Source organism: Copadichromis virginalis, linkage group LG10, assembly GCF_057382275.1.
Source record: "Copadichromis virginalis isolate Kocher_CV1m ecotype Utaka linkage group LG10, C_Virginalis_male_GT1.1, whole genome shotgun sequence".
In the NCBI taxonomy this organism is placed as follows: Eukaryota; Metazoa; Chordata; class Actinopteri; order Cichliformes; family Cichlidae; genus Copadichromis; species Copadichromis virginalis.
In genome coordinates, this window is record NC_140627.1 from 30,197,894 (window position 1) to 30,217,934 (window position 20,041).

Sequence of the window (20,041 nt, forward strand, 5' to 3'; positions counted from 1 at the left end):
TTACACGCAGTACGATAGCCACACAATGAGAAAGTAAATAATTGGGTCATTGTTTATTAACTTTCCAGCTGTGTAATTCACAAACTGGTGAGCAGCTTTAGTGTCCCTGCCAGGAAAGTCATTAACGCCGGCAGCTTTACTGGCTCCCGAGGGCCCATGAACAGCCTAACGTTGGACTCAATTAATGTAGCAGTATGAACCCCCATATAGTGGTAATCGTGAGGCACAGACTGATATGAGATGTGATGATCTAGGCACATATCTGCATACACAGAGAGCAACGAGATCAAGAGAGACCAGTTGACGGATGCCGAACACATAATTCTTAAGAGCTTGAAAATGAAGGTAACGGGACTTTTCTAAATTGAGAGATAAAAGGTCTTCACAAACTTAAAGAAGTCCTGTCGTCTTTTTTTTATTTACAAGCTCCTACGTCTACCCTGACCTGGATGACTGAGAACCTACTGGTTTAATCTTTCTCTTTCAAACTTCTTTGCAGTTTTTCAAACTGTTAAACGGCAACAGCAGTCCATGTAGTGGTTAACACATTTCCCTGTTTTATTTATTAAGCGCCAAATTGCCTCAAAATGGTTTACATTGTAAAGACTATGCAAGAACAGAGAGAAAACTCCAACAATTAAACAACCCTGGATGAGCAAGGACTTGGTGACAGTGGGAAGGAAAAACTCCCTTTTAACAGGATGAACTAGTCTTAGGCAGGGGCAGCCATCTGCTGTGAGAGGTTGAGGGTGAGGTGAGGGAGACGGGACATGATAGATCTCTGGGAATGTGAAGCCATTATGCTCGCCGTTTCACCTTGGCAAATGGTACTGTATGACAATAGTGACGTTACATCAATACACACCAGTGCAGCAGGTATACTGGTGTTCTAGGGGGATCACAAGCTTGTGAACTCTTAATGTGGGTCTTAATGCCTTAATGTGGTGACCTCTTGGAATAAGGCAACCAAAGGTACCGACCGTAGGCTAATAAGACACATTAGCGAAATTTTGCAGTTGCAGCTTTATATGTTAGTAAGAAAATCAGATCTATAGGCTTAGCAGTGGGCCAGCTTAGACCAGTAATACTCTGACAGAAGCCCTGAACTTGCTGTGACATTCTTTTTTTACTCTTTTCTATCTTTTTTCATGGTTTGATGCTACTTTGCTGCATGTGGTGTAGACAGTGCTAGGAGGACACCAAACAATGTAGGCAGAGCTTTTAAACCATCTGAAGCATCTTTTAGTTTTTTTTTTTGTCACATAACGGATACACTGATACAAGTCTAGCTATGCTAAACCAGTATTAGCTGGGTCCATAGAAAACACCTCAAACCCATCAATTTTTGGTGTGACAGGTTTTTTTTTTTTTTTTCAGAGTGTTTGTCCAGTAGGATCAAACAGTTCTGGGAACTGCCTGAGGGTAACTACCCACTGGGGTGGTCCTCTGAGAACTGCATACCTTTAAGGCCTTTTTTTGTCTGCATTGGCACAAACAGTAGGAATGCTTCCGGAGGCGAACCACAGCTCATGGTGCTGCTAATGAGAAGTCTCCAAAAGCCCGCCTAATGAATCCCTTGTTTTTGCATTACCACCATATGCCTGTAAGTACCCAAGAACGCACCCAGAAACGGCACCAAATGAGATCTGCTTTGGTTGCAGGGTGTTTTTCTTTTACTTGTCCTCTTACAGCGTCGCCCTTTTCTTTATACGGTGCTTTGCTCTGTGTGGATGCCCCGGGTAGTTGAGAGGAAATGGCAGCATTAAATTAAAGAAAAGCTTCTAATATATCAAAATTGCATTTTAAATTTGTTTCATATTTACTCAAATTAGTCTGGACTTTACTGTTCATCCATTTTTCTTTGTATTGTTTCATCTTTTTGAGCTATTTGTGGACTTGTAGAAGCTAGTCTCTCCTCTTGGCAGTCATCCCACGATGCCTCCAGGCATTTATTTGGGCAGTTATTTTGAAGTATTATGTAAACTAACTTTGATTTCGGTCATCATTGGAAGATGAAAACTGCATATTTGGAATCACCATCAAATGTGATGCTTAAAAAAAGCACTTTGGTGTCTCTTCTCTGAAAAACTTTTCTGCTCCTGCAGAGTTGGACATCTGCATCTAGATTTAAACTCGGTGTTCATTGCATGCTGCTTATTATGCTGCTGACACAACAAATATCAAACCTGGATTTTTTTTTTCCCCTTTCTAATATGGTGGTTGGCAGTGTTGCGCCAATCTAGACCAATCAGTGTCCACTTGTGCCACTCAGAGGTAGGTTCTCTCCAGCACAAGATGATCCTTTGAGGCAAGAACTTAAAAAAGATGCCACAAATGGGGCTTTTAGGACTTTTGATGTAACCACTTTAAGCTTTGTGGACACATATAAGGGGGTACTTCCCTGGAACCAAAAGCACCTATGGATAACTTGCCTTAGTTCTTCTTTGGTTAAGGTTGTGTCTTGTTGTCTTTTGCTTCTTCATGAGATCTAGACCAACTTGTGCTGAAATCCAGCAGAATAAATTTGTACTGACAGAGCCCTGATGGTATAACCTGAAAATCTAAAGTCTTTGCCTAAAATATTTGTTGCTTAGCACTGAGTATGAGACACATTTCTACTGAGTTGTCAGGGTGACAAAGATGATTGGAGGGACCAGAATCAGCCGGTTGCTGCCAGCTTGTCACCTCACCCTTCAAATGCTCTCAAACAGCAGTTTGCCAAGATTTCTGGTCACGCTGACTTTTCAGGTTATCTGTGTTTCAGAAATGAGGATTGAAATGCTGCTGTTTTGTATCTAAATTGTGTCGATGAAAGTTGATATGTTTTTTTAGTTAGTTTGTTTTGTTTTACTTTTTTGAAATTATCAGCCGTGCTTGTGGTTTTGCAGGTTTTGGCTCATTGTGTATGTGGTAGTTTGCTCCATCAGTACGGAAAAACGAATAACCTGCGTGTAGTTTTTGCCCCTTGATTAGTGTTGTTGTTGAACAGGAATGCATTAAACACAGGCTTATTGTTTTTTGGATACTTGAGACTTCTAAACAAAAACTTTATAAATGCAAGACGTTGCATCATTCTTTGCAACACAGTCATCTTCTTTAGCAGGATTCACAAAAGTTTGCATTTGCTGTTCAACCAAATGATAAAAACCATTACGCCTCGATAAAAACACGGCTTTTGCAAATTAAGAGTGCCAATTGCTCTGGGTGGCGATTCCCTTTAACCTCCTAAGACCCGAACTCTTCCACAGCATACATTTTTAATTTCTCTTTGATATTTGGGCATATTGGGGCCCGATGAATGTAAAAACAAAGAATTACCAGATTTTTTTTTACCTTATTTTTGTTTTTAAGAAAAATAAGAGCCACATATGAGGATATTCGTTTAAAATTTTGATAGAACAGTAGCAGTATAATGTCCTGATAAGTGGATATCAGGCCCATGTAGAGCAAAATTGAGTATTTTGGTCTAAATAACCCAAAATGTGATGTCCACATATGTGGACGCCAGGTCCTAGGAGGTTAAATTGGACCACATTTAAGAATATGTAGAGGAATTTCTCTAGAATAATCTTAACTTAAAGACCTCAAAATACCGCATCACCCCAATAGAGCACTTCGCTCTCACACTTCTTACTTGTGGTTCCTAGAATATTTGAAAGTAGAATGGGAGGCAGAGTCTTCAGCTTTCAGACCAGTCTTCTGTGGAACCAGTTCCCAGTTTAGATTGGGGAGGCAGACATCCTGTTTTTGTCTTCTGGTTCTGCTGAATGCTTATTCCTGTTAAAAGGGAGTTTTTCCTTCCCATTGTCGCCAAGTGTTTGCTCATTGGGGTTCTCTCATTGTTGGGTTTTTTTTTCTCTGTTTTTGTATGATCGTTACAATATAAAGTGCCTTGAGGTGAGTGTTGTGATTTGGCGCTATAGAAATAGAATTTAATTTAATTGAGCTTTAGTCTCTGCTGAGCTTCTTCTGCACCTCTTTTCAAGCTTTTTATGTATTTTACTTTTTCTCAATGAGCCAATTCCCTGATTGCAATGATTAGTTCTAAATGGATTGCAACTGAAGGTTTTCTTTTGATTAGCAGCAGCATGAAGTTTGACAATGTTTCACGGATTTCAAAACATCAACGTGTCTGCAAAACGGGCTTGGTTTGTTTCTTTATCAAAGAGAAAAATTGTTCGCGTTATTGTCAGTACTTTTGTTCATTCCACCCGCTCATATACGTCATAATCCACCTCGCTTCACATGAATTGGCATGCCATGTCATGGAAAAGTTTTTGCAGGTTTTTTCCAAAGGTGTGTGACTTGGGTGACTTTGCAGAATTGTGGGTTAAAAACAAAATGTCAGCGGTTAGAAATACTTGAGCAGTGATGTGTACACTGCAGTGATTCAATCAGCCATTATCGGGCCATAGAGTCATTTTTGCTCCATCAAACCATCAGTTTTAATGTTTGGAGAGCTATTGGAAGAGGAGTTGTTGCTTGAGTCTCTGCCACCTGTGGTTTGCAATGAGGTGTTCATTGCACCATTGTTTCCATTAACAGAAAACGTTTTTTTGGCAGCAGTAAATGTGACACAGGTGTACTTTTTAAGGCAGTCTTGAAAAACCCTAGCTGAAGTCGAGGTGGTTGAGATAATAGTTTAAGGCAAAGTCGGTTCACTAAAAATACACCTGACCAGAGGAACTTGGCATGCGTTGGGTGTCATAAATCAATTCTTTGTAATGATGTAGAAGTATCCAGGGGTGCATTTGAAATTTAAAGGCACCTGTGACCTGGAGATTAGGAGTCTCATGCTTCACTGGCTGAGCTAAGGGCGCTCTAATAAGCATCCTGTAAGTGTTTTCCAGGTGGCGGCTAGGTATCTGAGCTCACCGGATCACTGCGCTTTTCCATTTTCCATTTTATGCGAAGCTCTCAGAGTAATTTACAGCGTGCTGCAGTACAATAAGCTTCAGTTCCTCAATCTCCTACACTGAAAGCAACCGACAGAGACAAGCATAAAGGATGGGTGACACTCTGCTGGCAGGAAGTTTCTTCTCTTCACCTTTGTGAACCGATGTCAACGTTTCCTTTTCTTTTCTTTTTTCAGAAATCTGTCTAAACTGCTGTCATGTAAGATTTTACAATAAATAAAGAACAGAATACATTTATTTGGAAGTCATTTAAAATTTAGAAGTTTTTTCAAACTTTTTGGCTTTTAGCATCTGCTGATGCAAAGTACTGATATTTTATCAGCGTTACATTATGACAGCGGTCCCCAGCCCCCGGACTGGTACCAGCCCGTGTGTCGTTTGGTACCAGGCCGCGAGAGTTGAGGCTCGGGTGTGAAATGTATGGTTTTCATTGTTTTTATCATTAACTTCCCTGGGTCTTTTCCCGTGTTGTAGTTGTGTATCTTATTTTGAAAGAAATATTTACACGTTACAATAGCGACCAGAGAGCATTAAGGGGCAGAGAGGAGGATGTTACTCTTAGTGTTGTTGGCGCATTTCAGGAGGACGCTGCTGATTAAGTTACACAATTACACAGTGAATCCGCGTTTATTATTATATTTACAAAATATCACAGTTTTTGTCTTGGTCGTATCATTTTATTTTGTTGTATTTATCTGTGACACCTTAAAGGCCGGTCCGTGAAAATATTGTCTGACATTAAACTGGTCCGTGGTGCAAAAAAGGTTGGGGACCGCTGCATTAGGATATGCAGCATTCCTCACTCTGAGGAAAAGACTGGCAGTCCTTCTTTTAAACATTGTCTTAAGCTTGTGACATATAAATACCTCCAAAAATGTAAATATGCTTAAGTGGTAATAATTAGTAAAATAATAAATGACTGTGGGACCATGATTAATAAAATTTTAAACATGTACTTGGGCTGCACAGTGGATTCAAATCAACCAGCTCTCCGGTGACCATTCTGGGCACTTCTTCTCACGATCCAAGGACATGATTGTTAGGTTAACTGGGAATTCTACATTGGTCATAGGTGCAAATGGTTGTGATGACAACCATTTCGTGGGCCGATAATAATCAGAATGAACAAAAAAGTACAAGTGTTAAACTCATCTTAGGTGCAATTCAGCCTTGCCATCGACTGAAAACCTTTGCTCCATAATGAAATGAAAAATAGAACAAAGGAGCCCTTGACTTGTTTAGAAGCAGAAAGAAGGGGAAAGATTTTGTGTTCAGACCTACAGCAATTCCACAAACCCTTACAAAGTGCTCTTAAAAGAGGTGATGCAACACAGTGGTCAACATACCCGCGTCCTTACAGTAAAATGTCATATTGTCAGCCTTTGATATGTTGTTTTAGTGCTGTTTTCAATTAAATATAGAGTTTAAATCATTTGTTGACACAGTATCCCAACTTGTTCTGAAATAAAGGTTCGTATGTGTGCTTACGAGTGACATAATTAACCAACTCTAACTCTCTAAGCTAAGTTAAAGCTGGTTAGCTGCCTAGCTGGCTGTTCATGTGGGAGAGAAAGGAGAGATAAATGAGAATGAGGTATGAAGACATGATGTGAGGAATGGAGTGGGTGCATTAGAGCCATCAAAAGGGTCACTGCTGGCAGGTGGTAGTGTGGTCTGGTCATTCAGCCACTGAATCATTGAGAATTAATAGGAAGCCACTAGTCAAGAGAGTAGAAGTGAGGCAAATGTCAGACCTGTGCTTCTCTTCGGTGTGAGGTAAGAAGATGTATATTTTCCACATTTTTTCAGCCATTTATTACGCTCAGTGAAATAAAAATCTAAAAGAATATATAAATACCGGCCATAAATGTCTGAACAGAACACATTTCGGCTAAATACTGTACCCTTATGGTAGTATGTGCTCAGATAGATGGAGAATTGGAGGAAAAGAGTAGAGGTTGGGACACAGTTTCTGAGAAAAGAAGACAAGATGTTGTGTGGCAGAACATGAAACAATGAATAGACTCCCACGTATGATCAGTTAGGCTAGGGACAGGTATGTAATGTAATTATTTAATTAGGCTGGTTTTATTCCCACGTTTACATATGTTGCAACCTTCAATTTGAGCTTTCTGTTGGAGCAGACTGGGTCCACAGTTTTATGCTCAGGCCCTTCACTCTACTGAAAGAAAAACCTTTCAGTAAAAACCATTTTTTACCCTTTTATTCTATGACTCTGTTAGCGTAGCGTTGCATGAGTTACAGTTCAAAATCATCCTGACCTTTCGTGCATATGCTGTTTTAGAATTCCAGCTTTCTTCTGATTGGTTGCCTGTCATAAACGGAAGGTTTTGAACATGAGGTGGGTGGAGCTTCTGAGCATAAGATGACCATATTGTGAATAGCTGCTGGCTTTTTACAGATCCAGAAGTAGCCTTTGGTTCATGGGAATTACTTGAGCAATGACCTCATCATATGAAATTTTGGTCATGTTTGATACGAGTATCCTCTGTGGCACTATATAATAGGAAAGAAAGCTTAGGGTCCCTTCAGTGTTACATCAAAAATGGTGTTTTACAGATAACTTATGTGAATACTTTGAGGAAGACCCTTTTCTTTTTCGGGACAACCTTCCCTTCTGCGTGTTCTTGTGGTTGAGTGGGAGGAAGTCCCACTTCCCAAGGTTTGGGAAAACCCTTCCCAGAAGAGTGGATGGTGTTTTTGGCGCATATGCGTGCCCATGGCTGCATTTGTTCCTGTGGTCCTGACACTCATTCGTCCACACTGGGTTTTCATTATTGACATGCATTCCAGCAGCATCTAGAGGTGGATTTTCCTGCCCTGGATTCAGCTGAGTGGTGCAGTGGGAAGTCAAGTTGTTAGTGGTCTCTCTTTTTTTTTCTCTCTCTCTCTGTTTGCTGGGCGGCCTTGTTCAGGCTGCCCTGCTCCAGGGCTTTAGGGCTATTTTTAGAGACACAGTGCTGTTTGTATGGCAAAGGCAGTGAAGAGCAGAGAAAGCTGATTCTCCTGTCATGTTACCAAAATTCAAGCCTGATATGAAGCAGCGTTCATACTGGGTAGAGCCATCCTACTTACTTTATGACCTTGAAATGATTCAACCCTGCGCTAAATGCTTCGCTATCACACGTAGCTCATCGTATGATTACATTCTCAGATGTAGGCTGGAATCCGTCAGCAGAGTCGGGTATATGAATGGAAGCCTCCAGAGGACGTGCGTGCCTCTTCTTAAAGTCGAGATGAGTACTCAAATCTGGAGTGTTACTCTGGTTCATTGTTTGTCAGATCTGTAACAATCGGCTATGACTAAACTGGGATCCAGTTCAAGTCGTGATGGACTATTTGAGCTTGTTACAAGATGCACAGACTGCTGCAGTACATGAATAAGAGGCAGACTGTGGCTCTGTCTATTACAGGCCTCCTCCTCCTCCATATTTTCACTACTACAGTCTACACATTTACACCATCTGGAGGTGACACTGAAATGAATAGAATTTCTGGCAGCTCTCTTGCTCTCACTCACTGACTAACAAGTGTAATGGATGAGAATGAAATTCAGTGTTTTAGCCATTAGGGTCTCAATTGCATTTCGCTCTGGATTTGAACAATGGCAGTCTATTTCTTAATCTCACTGTAGTCATCAGGATTATCCATATCAATTTTAATCATTAGTCATTTCTTCCATTCAATATTCGTGGATTAAATTATTAGATAAATGCCAGAAATGCTTCTGAAAAAAATATCACTATTTAATTTCTTGGGATTCAAAATGAAGTCTTGAAATGTGAATTCTGCCAGACTGATGGTGCAAATTAAGAAAACAAAAAAGCGCAAAGGAGAGGCCGAGAAGAACTCGTGTTTTTTCCTCTAATAAACTAATTAAGTGATAATTTCAGACACCAGATTTATTCTAAGACTTGGAAAAACACATACCCCCTCTTCCCACCAGTGTTTGGAAAAAATGATGTCAATATTTGAGGGGATACTGTCAGAAATTTACCAATGATGGGAGGATACAGCCTACTGATTCTGTTCACCATGATGCTCTTTAGTCTTCTGCTGGTAGCGCTACATAATAATTAGACCTCATAAGCAGGAACTAGTGTCGATGATGTTGGGTGACATTACTCTGTCACCTAAACTTATAGAAAAATGTCAAATAATTAATGATTAACGATTTTGTTATTGTTTGTGTTCATGGAAATCTATTGTGTCTCTAACATGTATGCTTCAGTCTCAGCTGACTGCAGGTTTCCCCAGCCTTATAAATAGTACATTGCACAATGACTAAACTAGCACCACTGAATGAACAATGGGCTGGGAGGTCAGTTCCTTGATCATTAATATGCAAATTCTCACGTTTCTCCCACTGAAAATGGGAATCAACCTTTTGGGATTTACTTACCTGGATGAGTGAGCATGCATCGAGACACCCCAAAATGTGTCACTTTTTCCAACTTTCAGAAGCGGAAAATACAAATTTTGAATTCATGGCCACAAATCACTACGTATGAGATGGGAGAGATGAACAGTTGTGTTCAGGGACGTGAAACTAATGTTGGAAAAGAAATGTTTAGCAGCATGTAAAAAAACAAAACAAAACAAAACAAGAAACCCCTGTAAATTTTGTTTTCCATGAAAGATAAAACCTCCCCCCCAAAAAAACCAACTTCCTGTGGAGTTTATCACCAAATTAATCAAAATAAATGGCCGGCCAGGCTGGGCAAAAATATTATTACAAACATAATTGGCAGCTGTTTGTGGATAACGCACACCTGGTCTTCTGTTTGGTTTCATCTTTACCTGGAGTGTCTGTCGCAAACATCGGAGTAAAAGTGGGCAGTAGATGGAAATATTGTAAAGTGTCTGTAAATAAGCTGTGGGTACCGTTAGTGGTAAAAAAAAGTACTTGCAAGCTTATTTACACACACACAGACACAGATGCACTCGAACGAGCTGGGTTCCTTGGAACAGCTTGGCCGGCCCAGTAGCCATCTGTGTTGACTATACATTGAAATGACAGTTTAACTCAGTCTGCCTAAATGTGCTAATCTGTCATGCTTGTACATCTTATGATTCTGGCAACGTCTTAGCTTTCCGCTTACCCTTCTGTTCACTCTAAACAAACTGCTAACCTGGGACACAGCATTTCCTGGAGTAGTCACTGGACGTAGCGAACAAAAGCAACTGTTTTTCAATTTTTGTGTTTTTAATGCAGAATTGAAGGTTTGACTGCATGCAACAAAGAAAATAAAAACAATTGTAAAACACTTAAACAATTAATTTTCTTAAAGCTGCCAAACATAATGTGTGTAGATATACAAATGTATGTAAACTGTGAAAAGTAAAAGTAAAGTTTATACATGAGTGTTAGGATGTTTGAATTAAAAAAACAAAAACAAAAAACTGAAACTTAAACAGCTTCGTGGTAAGTATGTCTGTTTGATTAGAAGCTTTTATTTTGAAAAAAGCCACTAAAAACTACTGGGTTATATTGATTATAGGGTATTGTTCAGATGTTATGTACACATACACAGTGGGTACTTTTGATGTACCTGTCGCTAGAGCAGGGCGATATGGCCAAAAATATTTATCACGATATATATTTGAAAATTTGCGATAACGATATAACTGACGATATAATTGATGCGAGACAAAATACAACTCCACAACATTACTAGCGCAAAAAGACAACCTTCCATTTATTTTCACTTAAACAAGAAGCTGGTTTTTATGTACATTAAAGCTTTATAAAAATGTAACAGTGCAAATGCAAATTCCTTGCTGAAAGTTTAACCCAAAGGCATTTCCAGTAGAAATGGGCTGACATATCCTGAGCATAACCATGTATAATATCCACTGAAGTTAAAAAGAGGTGCTTTGCAACATTAAACTGCAGTGTGCAGTACGCATTTTTCGGACCATAAGGTGCACGGGATTATAAGGCACATTAAGCGAAACAAAGCAGTCAGATAAATCAAACTTTATTAAACTCATTCTTCTTGCTTCCTCCACTTCTGTACCATTGATTCCTTAATGTTGAATTCTCTGGCAGCTGCTCTATTCCCATGTTGTTGCAGTATATTAATGACTAACCTCGTATTGTGGATGGATTATCTCAGTTGTTCTCCTGACTGAAGTTTGGTCCGTTTACAGCATCCTGCCATGCGATTGCATTTGTCTCTAACCATGAAGAACCTTCACGTTAACTTTTATAAGTGGACAAGTGTTAGTGTTCGTCCTCCAGCTTCACTGTTTATGTTATGCTAACATAGCTGTGTCGCTAGCGATCACGTAGGACATCAACCAGCTAGCCCAACTTCAGTAACCCTACAAACGTCACTGCTGTTTAGTTTCCTGTCTTCATTTATGTTGGAAGTGATAGCAGAGCTGTACGTTTGAATTTTTTCAGAAATCTCTCAGTCAAAACATGCAATATCATGCTTAGGTAACTAGCGAAACTAGCGAGCTAACTTCTGCTAGCTTCCTGCTAACTTCTAACTCCGTTAAATGTAATACATTTTGTTTTCATGGATGCCTGGAAGTTAAACTTCATAGTTACACCTGGTAAAGCAGCAATGCTGATCGTTTTATTAAAGATGAAAGAATTTAGACAGTTTTCAACTCTCAGTGATGCTGCAGTGTTGTTTGACCTGAAGTCAAATATACGGAGTTTAGGACCCAGATTACTCCCAGATTTAAGAGCATCTTAGTCCGATAAATACGAGAATAACAACGGCCGCTTGCATGTTCTGCAAAAAAATGTGCTTTGTTGTGTATCTGACGGACAAACACCAAACCAGTTCCACATCACGGAAGTTGCACCATTTTTACAAACCAATTCTGGTTCCTCAACAATCGGCCATGTGCGTATGAAAACAAAGGCACTGCGCATGCGCGTTTTACTCCCATTCTATCGCGATATTTCATTTTCCTATCGTTGCCTAACATTATACCGGTATTACCGTGAACGGTATAATATGGCCCAGCCCTACCTGTCGCCATTCAGGTTTTCAGAGAGTTTTGAAATAAAAATCCAATTTAATGCAATAAATTGATTCTGTGCAAGTACTGAAGTAATTAATGGTTTGAATTTGAAATTGTGATGTTAATATAACACAAGTTGAAAAAAGTCTATTTAAAAGTGTTTATTGTTATAATGCTTAATTACTTGCAATGAAAAGGCTTGAAAATGTAAAGTTTCTTTATCAAGCATTTTTCATAGCAAGGCAGTCATAAAGTGCTGTACACAAAGGCTAAAATAAACAGAACGGTACACAGTAAGATTAATTATTTTATCTCAAACTACCTGTTAATCAATTTAAAAAAATTAACTCTTTACATGGTTAGTTGTCTCCGACAAGTAAGGCTTAAATTAATTAAAAGTATTCTAGATTTCAGTCTTTAATAGCCTTGTGCTGTGCAAGAAGAATATTTTAGCGCACACGCATGCACGGATCTGAAGGGATGGGCTGGACTGTTGGCTCATACAGTATGTGTGATTCAGTTAGCTGTACATCTAATAAAACTTAAAAGGCTTCACTTGGGATTTGGAAAGTCTTGTTGGTTTCTTTACTCGTGTTTTATGTTTTCCCTCCTCCTCCTCCTCTGTTGGTCGGGATTTCTCAGACTTGGGTCGTTGTTGCTTCATCCCAACATCAACACTTGAGTTAGAGATGAGATTAAGCTGGTTGGGAGACCTGCTGTTTTATTGATTGACTACATTTCTGTCTGTTACTCGCTCGCTTGTTCGGCTCGCTCAGACTACAGTGGAAGGTGAAGTTTGTGGTGTTGAAAATACTGATGAAATGAGACAAAATGTTGTTGTCATTAGTACTGATTTAAATATGTATTAGGACAAAGTTCTCCCTGGGAAAAAATTCTTCAGTGTAAAGAAATTCCAGTGATCATCATGCAGATAATTCAGCCACGTTAAGAGTAGATGTAGTAATGTCTGAAATTTCAGAAGTACTGAGGGGATTTCTGATTTTATAACATCAATGGATCCCTTGGTTTTTAGGGTTTTTTTTTATGTCACAAGGTCAGTTACGCCATTCATTTCATTGTCATCTACAACTCTGTTTCCTTCTATCCCATTTTTGGGTAGAACAACAAATTGATAAGGTGAGATAAGGTCTCATAGATTTTAGCAAGTTCCTGCAAGGAGATATGCTGACATCAATCAGAATGGGAGTGAAGCAATGTACAAAACAGACACACATGTTTGCCTCTAAAAACAGCTGACTGCAACAATAAATAGCGGGGATGGAGAAGGGAAAAAGTCCCTGAATTTTATTAGTTTCTGTCATGGCTGGTGATGCTTGTAAAACACTGGAACATGAAAGACTGTTGTGGGAATTAACACATTATGCACATGATGCATGTTGCATAGGTTATGTTGTAGGCCAGGGGTGGGAAACTCCAGGCCTCAAGGGCTTGTGTCTGCAGGTTTTAGATTTGACCATGATCCAATCACAGCTGATTTAAATGATTTACCTCTTCGACATGTCTTAAAGTTCTCCAGAGGCCTGGTAATGAACTAATCATTTGGTTCAGGTGTGCTGACCCAGGGTGATATCTAGAACCTGCAGGACACTGGCCCTCGAGGCCTGGAGTTCCCCACCCCTGCTGTAGGCTCCACAAAGATTCACAGCAGAAGTCTAAATCAGCCATAAAACCTCAATCACACTGAACACAACAGACCAGTTAGTGAACCCAGCAAGCTCCAGCCACCCGACCAATTGGCAAGTGGCTGCTGGGGGTTTCTGGCTGACATTAGGTAAAATTGGTCGTAAAGGGGGTGGTGTAGTAGAAACATCCTTGGTATTGTTATGGTCAATAGCGAATTGCTGTGAAATGTTCTGCGAAGACTCATCAGCTGACCACCGAGCAGTAATAAAACCACAAACTAGAAATTGAGACAGGCTGTTGCCTTCAAAGTAAAAGCTAGACTTTTTAAAGCATTATGTGCATGAGTAAGGTACAGCTTTTATTTTGAAGGCAGGTCTCAATTTCCAATTTGTGGTGGACTCACCACAGTTTCAATACTGCTTTCTGTGTTGTAAATGTTTTTACACAAGTTGAGATCTTCCATGCAAACTAGTGACCAAAGCAGTCATTGGTTGCTAGCCAGCAACCGCCAGCAACCTCCAGTAACACGCCAACTGGTTGGGGAATAATTATTTTCCTCAGTAACCTGCGGTTGTGAGGGGCTCGCTGACCAGTGTCTAGGCCACTGTGAGTGGGACTTAATGTAACTGTATTATGTGGTTTAATATCTGCCAGACTTCTATAGAATAACTGTATTTGTGTATAAAAGTGTTGGTAGCTGGCTCTTGAGGGTGTCCGGTAACTTAATGCCACTGCGGTCTGACAGGCCTGAGGAGTTCACCATTTGTTCGCCAGCAGGTTTTGTAGGCTGGTGGCTTGTGTCACTGTCTGGCTGCTTTGTGTAGAGCTGACGCCCAGAGTCCTGTGGAGTAAACAATAAAAGGCTCTAATAGTAGGGAAAGACTTTAGGTTTAACTGAAGGTCATAAAGCTTCTGGGAGTTTGTCATGTGAGCTGCTGCATCAGAAAGCTTGGCTTTGTTAGGAGTCTCGTGTCTCTTCTCTTTCTGTGATCTGTTTTTTCTGGAATTTCTTTTTCTGGTTTTGTCCTTTTCTTTTATTATTTTTATTCGTTTTTCCACTTGTCCTTCGTTTTTTGTCTTTCATTCACAGTCTGCATGAGATAAATATAGATTTCAGTCATTTAATTATTTCGAGTTCCTCTGCTATTCTAATGCCATATATGTGAGCTGTCAAGGTCTGTTTAAGCTATGAGACAAGAATTGTGTTTCTAGTGTAGTAATATCCATTTAAAGATGTTTCATGTGGACTACATTTGCAACATAACGGCAGCTTGAGACATTTTATTTCCACCATTTTTACATGTTTATTGAGGGCTTCTTTTTTCCAGAGTTATTGTCAGCCTTTGTTGGAAACACTAAGCGTGCCTATTGAAGTACAACAAAAAACTGGTGGACATGCTTATCGGCTTTAAAAATCATTCAGAGAATAACTGTGTTTTTTTTAGTGTGAATTCAGTTTTGTAGATTGAAAGCTGTGTAATGCAAAAAAGGCTGTGCCGAGTTCGCTATCAGCGTTTGCTAATTCCACAGAACTCTGACAGGTAATTGTGTGTATAAACACACACATCATGAGCCTGAAGATCATATCTGTTCATTCTCTGCAACTGGGATTGTGTATGGGCATGAATGTGTGCATGACTTTTAAAATGGAACTCATGGATAAGCATTGAATTTTGCATGGATTTTAACTAAATGTACAACCAGAAATGAACAGATTATAGAATATATCACAAATAATGATCCATAAGTAAATTAATCTGCTTTGTTTTTCTTATATTTTAAATACTTGTAGCCTCAACACTCAAGATGAAGCACAAATTGAACAGTTTACCTGATGTCCCTGTACATGACAAATAAATTGCCTGAAATTGCCTGGATTTTATGATGTAATGAAACTATAGTTTCAACCTGTTGTCACTACTGAGTCATAATTGACTCATCTTTGGTTTTGACTTGCAGGCGTCACAACACGCTGGGTATGCTGTCAAATTCAGTTTTAAATGTGCAGGGCGGTCAGATAGAGTTCCACTGAACTTCTTCAGTGTTTGGTCTAGGCGCCACAAGACTGCGGCAAAAACGCCATGCCGGTGTTGTCACTGCTACGGGGCACGCAATGTTTGCAACGAAAGAAATGGAGGAGCCATGACGATATCGTGGAATGAGATGAGTAAAGTTTGACTTATCTGTTTTGTTTCGCTTAATGCGCCTTATAATCCGGTGCGCCTTATGTATGAAAACAGACCCGTTCATCGACAGTCAGAAAAATATGGTAATTTCTTTAGTTGCTTCATTTCTTTTTTCCAATGAATGCTCCAAGCATCAATGTTCAAGCACATGCAAACATACTCTGGGCTTAGAAATGCCGAATTTTTGAACTACGCCCTTGAAACGTCTGAAATTAGAACGGATTACGTTAAAAATTGTAAGTCTTGAATTTAGAAAAGGGGGCTTAATGTTTACGTAAGAAGTCATAAGTCCATAGCCTCGAGTCTTTTTCTGGTTATTAAATACAAAACTCAGGCGAGAAGCTTTGGTACTGAATGTTCAAGGGAGAGGAAGTGTGTGTGCGTGAGCGTTCATTAGTGGAGCGTGGAGTATAGCCGAATACGTGCCTCTCGTGGGAACGTGTGACTGAATTATGTGAATGAGCGTGTGTGCTGTGGTGGGTGGGTGCTGAGGGGTGGGGCCTGAGGGCTCTGTGTGTTTGTGTGCAAGCACTTATGTGTGCACATTTTTCTCAGTAGCCTCTTGTGAGTTTTTGCCAACGTGCATGCCTGTGCTGACACACTGTGTGTGTGTGTGTGTGTGTGTGTGTGTGATATTGGCTGTGTCACCTCAGATTAGGCCCTGATGCAGCGGCGGCGGTGGTGGTGGTGGAGAGTGACCCCCTACCAACCGTGGCACAGTCATTAACGTGGAGAAAGAATCCCGTCTCCATGGCAACCTCGGCCGCACTGCCAAGGAGGCCACAATGAAAAGAAAAGGGGGACATGGGGAGGGAAAAGCAGGGCCGAGGGGAAGGAGTGAAGGAGGAGAGAGAGAGAGAGGAGAGGCTGGTGGTTGAGGTGGGGAGGGTGTGTCTGAAATTATGTGTGGTTGGGGATAAAGGTTGTGGGAATGACAGAGAGACATAAAGACTAGTGATGTTGATGGAGAGAAAGTGAGATGATCAGATAATCATAGCAGTGGAGCTTCAACACACACACCTCACTCGGGAAAGAGATATTGATCTTTTATCTCGATGTGTTGGAAGCATTCGTGTTCACTTTAATACATAAGATTAAGCTGAAAGTGTTAATGGGGTTGAAGGGCATCTGATCATCATCACATTACCTGACCAAGAATATGTCCACATTTACACAGAAAAAACCCCTCGCTCGCTGATAGTGAATGTAAGGTCAGTGGGCAGCTTTTAAAGTGATTTTATGTATTGTGTTTCAAACTGGAGTCGTAGTTGGAGCACCAGCAGCTGGCTCTGCAAGACGATATGGATATTGTCTTCTGTAGTGTTACTGTAAACAAGATTCATGGGACAGATATGTTCGGGAGAAAATGCAGGTGGCATGTTTTTTTTCTGTCACTCACTCACGGCAGAGTGCTTTTGGACTGAGAAAAGTAAATGCTGTATAAACCATTACTTGAAATAGCATTTCACACCCTCTTCTAGTGTGATATAAGGGAGATCCTTAAAAACAAATATTTTATATATATATATATATATATATATATAAGTAACTATTTCTTCTGTTTTAGCATGTAATCTGTGAAACTGACCTCTTAAGCAGCGTGAGACTTACTGTTAATGACATTCAAGTGCTGCACTGTTGATTTTAATCAGTCAGTCAACTCTGAAAGCTTTGATGTGATGGTGTGAGTCCAATGATGGTCTTCACTTTGGTAAAATGAAGGTTCAGTCAGATGATTGGATTGATTGGCATTAAGAAGAAGCAGGTACTGTGCTGCTGGGGTACTCGCTTCATGTGGTGTTTTCCTTTGTCTTCATTGCACCTTTTCTCTTGTGGTATGACTAGAAGTTACAGAATAACAAAGTTGTTTAAATTCTTACACGTGATTACGCGTGCCCACATAGATGGCTAAGTTTGTACTGGTTTAAAATGGATCTTTGTGAGGTTACTCCTTTCACAAACTGGAGTGAGGACAATGAGTTACTGATACCTTATTTGATACAGATTTATGTTCTTGTTATATAAATTGATTGTTTTGATTGACAATTGATTGGTTGTGTTAGACGTGTAAATATAAAATGAACCCACACTGGTTTAAGAAGCTGTATATGTTCTACATTGCTTGTGATTTTTAGAACAAATTTCTGTGCAGGAAGATGGTAGAATTTTATGAAGCATTGCATATTTTCCCCAAATCTGTTAGCACAGAATTTGGATTCATTCTTAGTTTGAATCCATGGTTGGTTGTTGATGGCTTGGAGCCAAGTAGACCTATGAAGACCGTATCCTGCGGTGCCCTGAAGTGAACCTTTCTAGGCTCTGGCTCAATCTGGACCAGGAATGCTCATCAAATGTTGCGGAAATGGAACGACTTTCAGTTTGCTACCATCTGTTTGGACTGCTTGACAGACGGGGAGATGTGCGTTCTGGTTGTTTTAACTAACTAAATCCTGGAAATGTGTTTGTGTGTGCGCCTGCACACAGTCGCTTGTGTTTGAGGTTTGTTCTGGCCTGTAAGCGCTTTGAATTCAGCATAAGCTTTAGAGAAGTGCTCAGACCACAGCTCTGAGGTTTGTGCATCTGTGTGTGTTTAACTGTGCAGAGTACACTAACTTTGTGTAGCGTGTGCATGTGTGTGCGGAGAAGAGGGCGTGTAGAGAAGTGGTGGCCGGCTTTGCGTCATTAGGGTGTGGTGTGATAACAGCTAGACAGCCTTCTCTTTCCCTCTGTCTTTCTTTCTACCAGCCAGATGGAGACACACCCAGTTCTTGTCTGTGCTATTCACAGACACACTGTGTGTTTTAGTGTTGACTGACCGATATCTCAGAAAGAGATGGACAATAATTTGCCACTGCTTGGTCTACGTTAAGCGAGGCCGATATCTTAACGCAAATTTTAGGCTTTAAGGTCTCAAATAACTAACGTGCAGTTGCAGACATTTGGCGGGATGCCAGGCAGCAGCATCTGTTGGTCGTAAAAGAGCCAATCAGTGGCAACATGAGTCAACTCACAGAGCTCCTAAAGAGGCCAAATAACGTGTGTCTAAATGGCAAAAACTAAAGCGTGTCAACATGAGAGCGCAAATTAAACGCATCAATAAACAGAAGCGGCGGTCACAAGCTGAGACAGAAACACAGTAATAATACTAAGTGCAATAATCCTTTCTGTCATCGTTGTATTTTTACTCAGTTGTATATAGTATTTGTATTTGTATTCTATTTTTATCTTATTGTATATTTATTTTATTTTATTCTACTGTATATAGTATTTTATTTTATTCTATTCTGTACAGCTGTGTACTGTATTTATTCTTATTGTATTCTAATTTTTGCCTCATAACTTTTGCACTGTCCACTTCCTGCTGTGACAAAACAAATTTCCCACGTGTGGGACTAATAAAGCTTATCTTATCTTATCTTATCTTATCTTATAAACATGCTGGAATATTTAACAAGCTATTCTTTTGTATTAACAAAAGCTCAAGTGACATTGCGTGTCATAAAAGGTGGAACTTAGAGTAAGCAGTGCACAAAGCTCTGAGTTTCTTAATGATGAACACAGGAATGTGCTAAAAGGCTGTGTTTTTCTTTTTTTTAAGGGAGCCATACAGAAATGATGACAGAGAAAAGCGAAAATTAAGAAAAATTGTTGTGTTCAATGAGAGTGAATCATCAAAATGTTCTTTGGTCTGCTTTTATTTTTGGCACTGGGGATGAAGGAAATGAAGTTATTATCTGCAACGCTTTTCACCTTAAAGAAAATAAATGTTCCCAACTGGAGTCACGACGGCTCACCACTCCCTGACGCTTCCGGAGTTTATGATTTATTGCTTCATTTCTTTTTCCTCTACAGCCTGCTATTTTAATTTTGAACTTTTCAGTTATTCGACAGCTGTCAGCTTTTTCTTTTTTGACTTTTTTGCACTTCGATCCGAGCTCCGTGGTTAGATAAGACATTGTCTAAGGCCACGTTCGTTCATGGCATTAGCATTTGTCTCGGGTGATCCGTTCACAACTTTGCAAAGACATTTTTTTAATACAATGACAGGCAGACAAACCTGATTTATATTGCAACCAAGGTGTGATGTTTAAAAACACGGCATCAAAATTATTTACAAATAAGATGGTAAATGTGAGATTTTTAAAAAATGATAAACAAATAAAAAAACCAACTAAAATCCACAGAATTCACATGTTTATGTAACACAAGTGCAGGCTGACGTATGCGATTCAGTCGTGTAGCTGTATTTGCATACAGTGTACAGTTACAGTAACGCCTCTTCTTGGGAAG

The 20,041-nt window shown here is 39.8% G+C and overlaps 1 protein-coding gene across 3 annotated transcripts in view; it reads left to right on the forward strand.

Moving 5' to 3' along the window:
• klf8 (Kruppel like factor 8) overlaps positions 1-20,041 on the forward strand; it is an 87,196-nt gene that overhangs the window by 7,365 nt on the left and 59,790 nt on the right. The window contains exon 1 of one of the 3 annotated variants that reach the window (XM_085471009.1): positions 1,519-1,603. The exons of the other annotated variants lie outside the window; for them this stretch is intronic. Within the exon in view, the coding sequence (XP_085327135.1) occupies positions 1,568-1,603 (36 nt within the window). The 5' untranslated portion in view covers positions 1,519-1,567. Of the gene's footprint in view, positions 1-1,518; positions 1,604-20,041 lie in introns of those variants that run through there. 3 annotated transcript variants of the gene reach the window in all.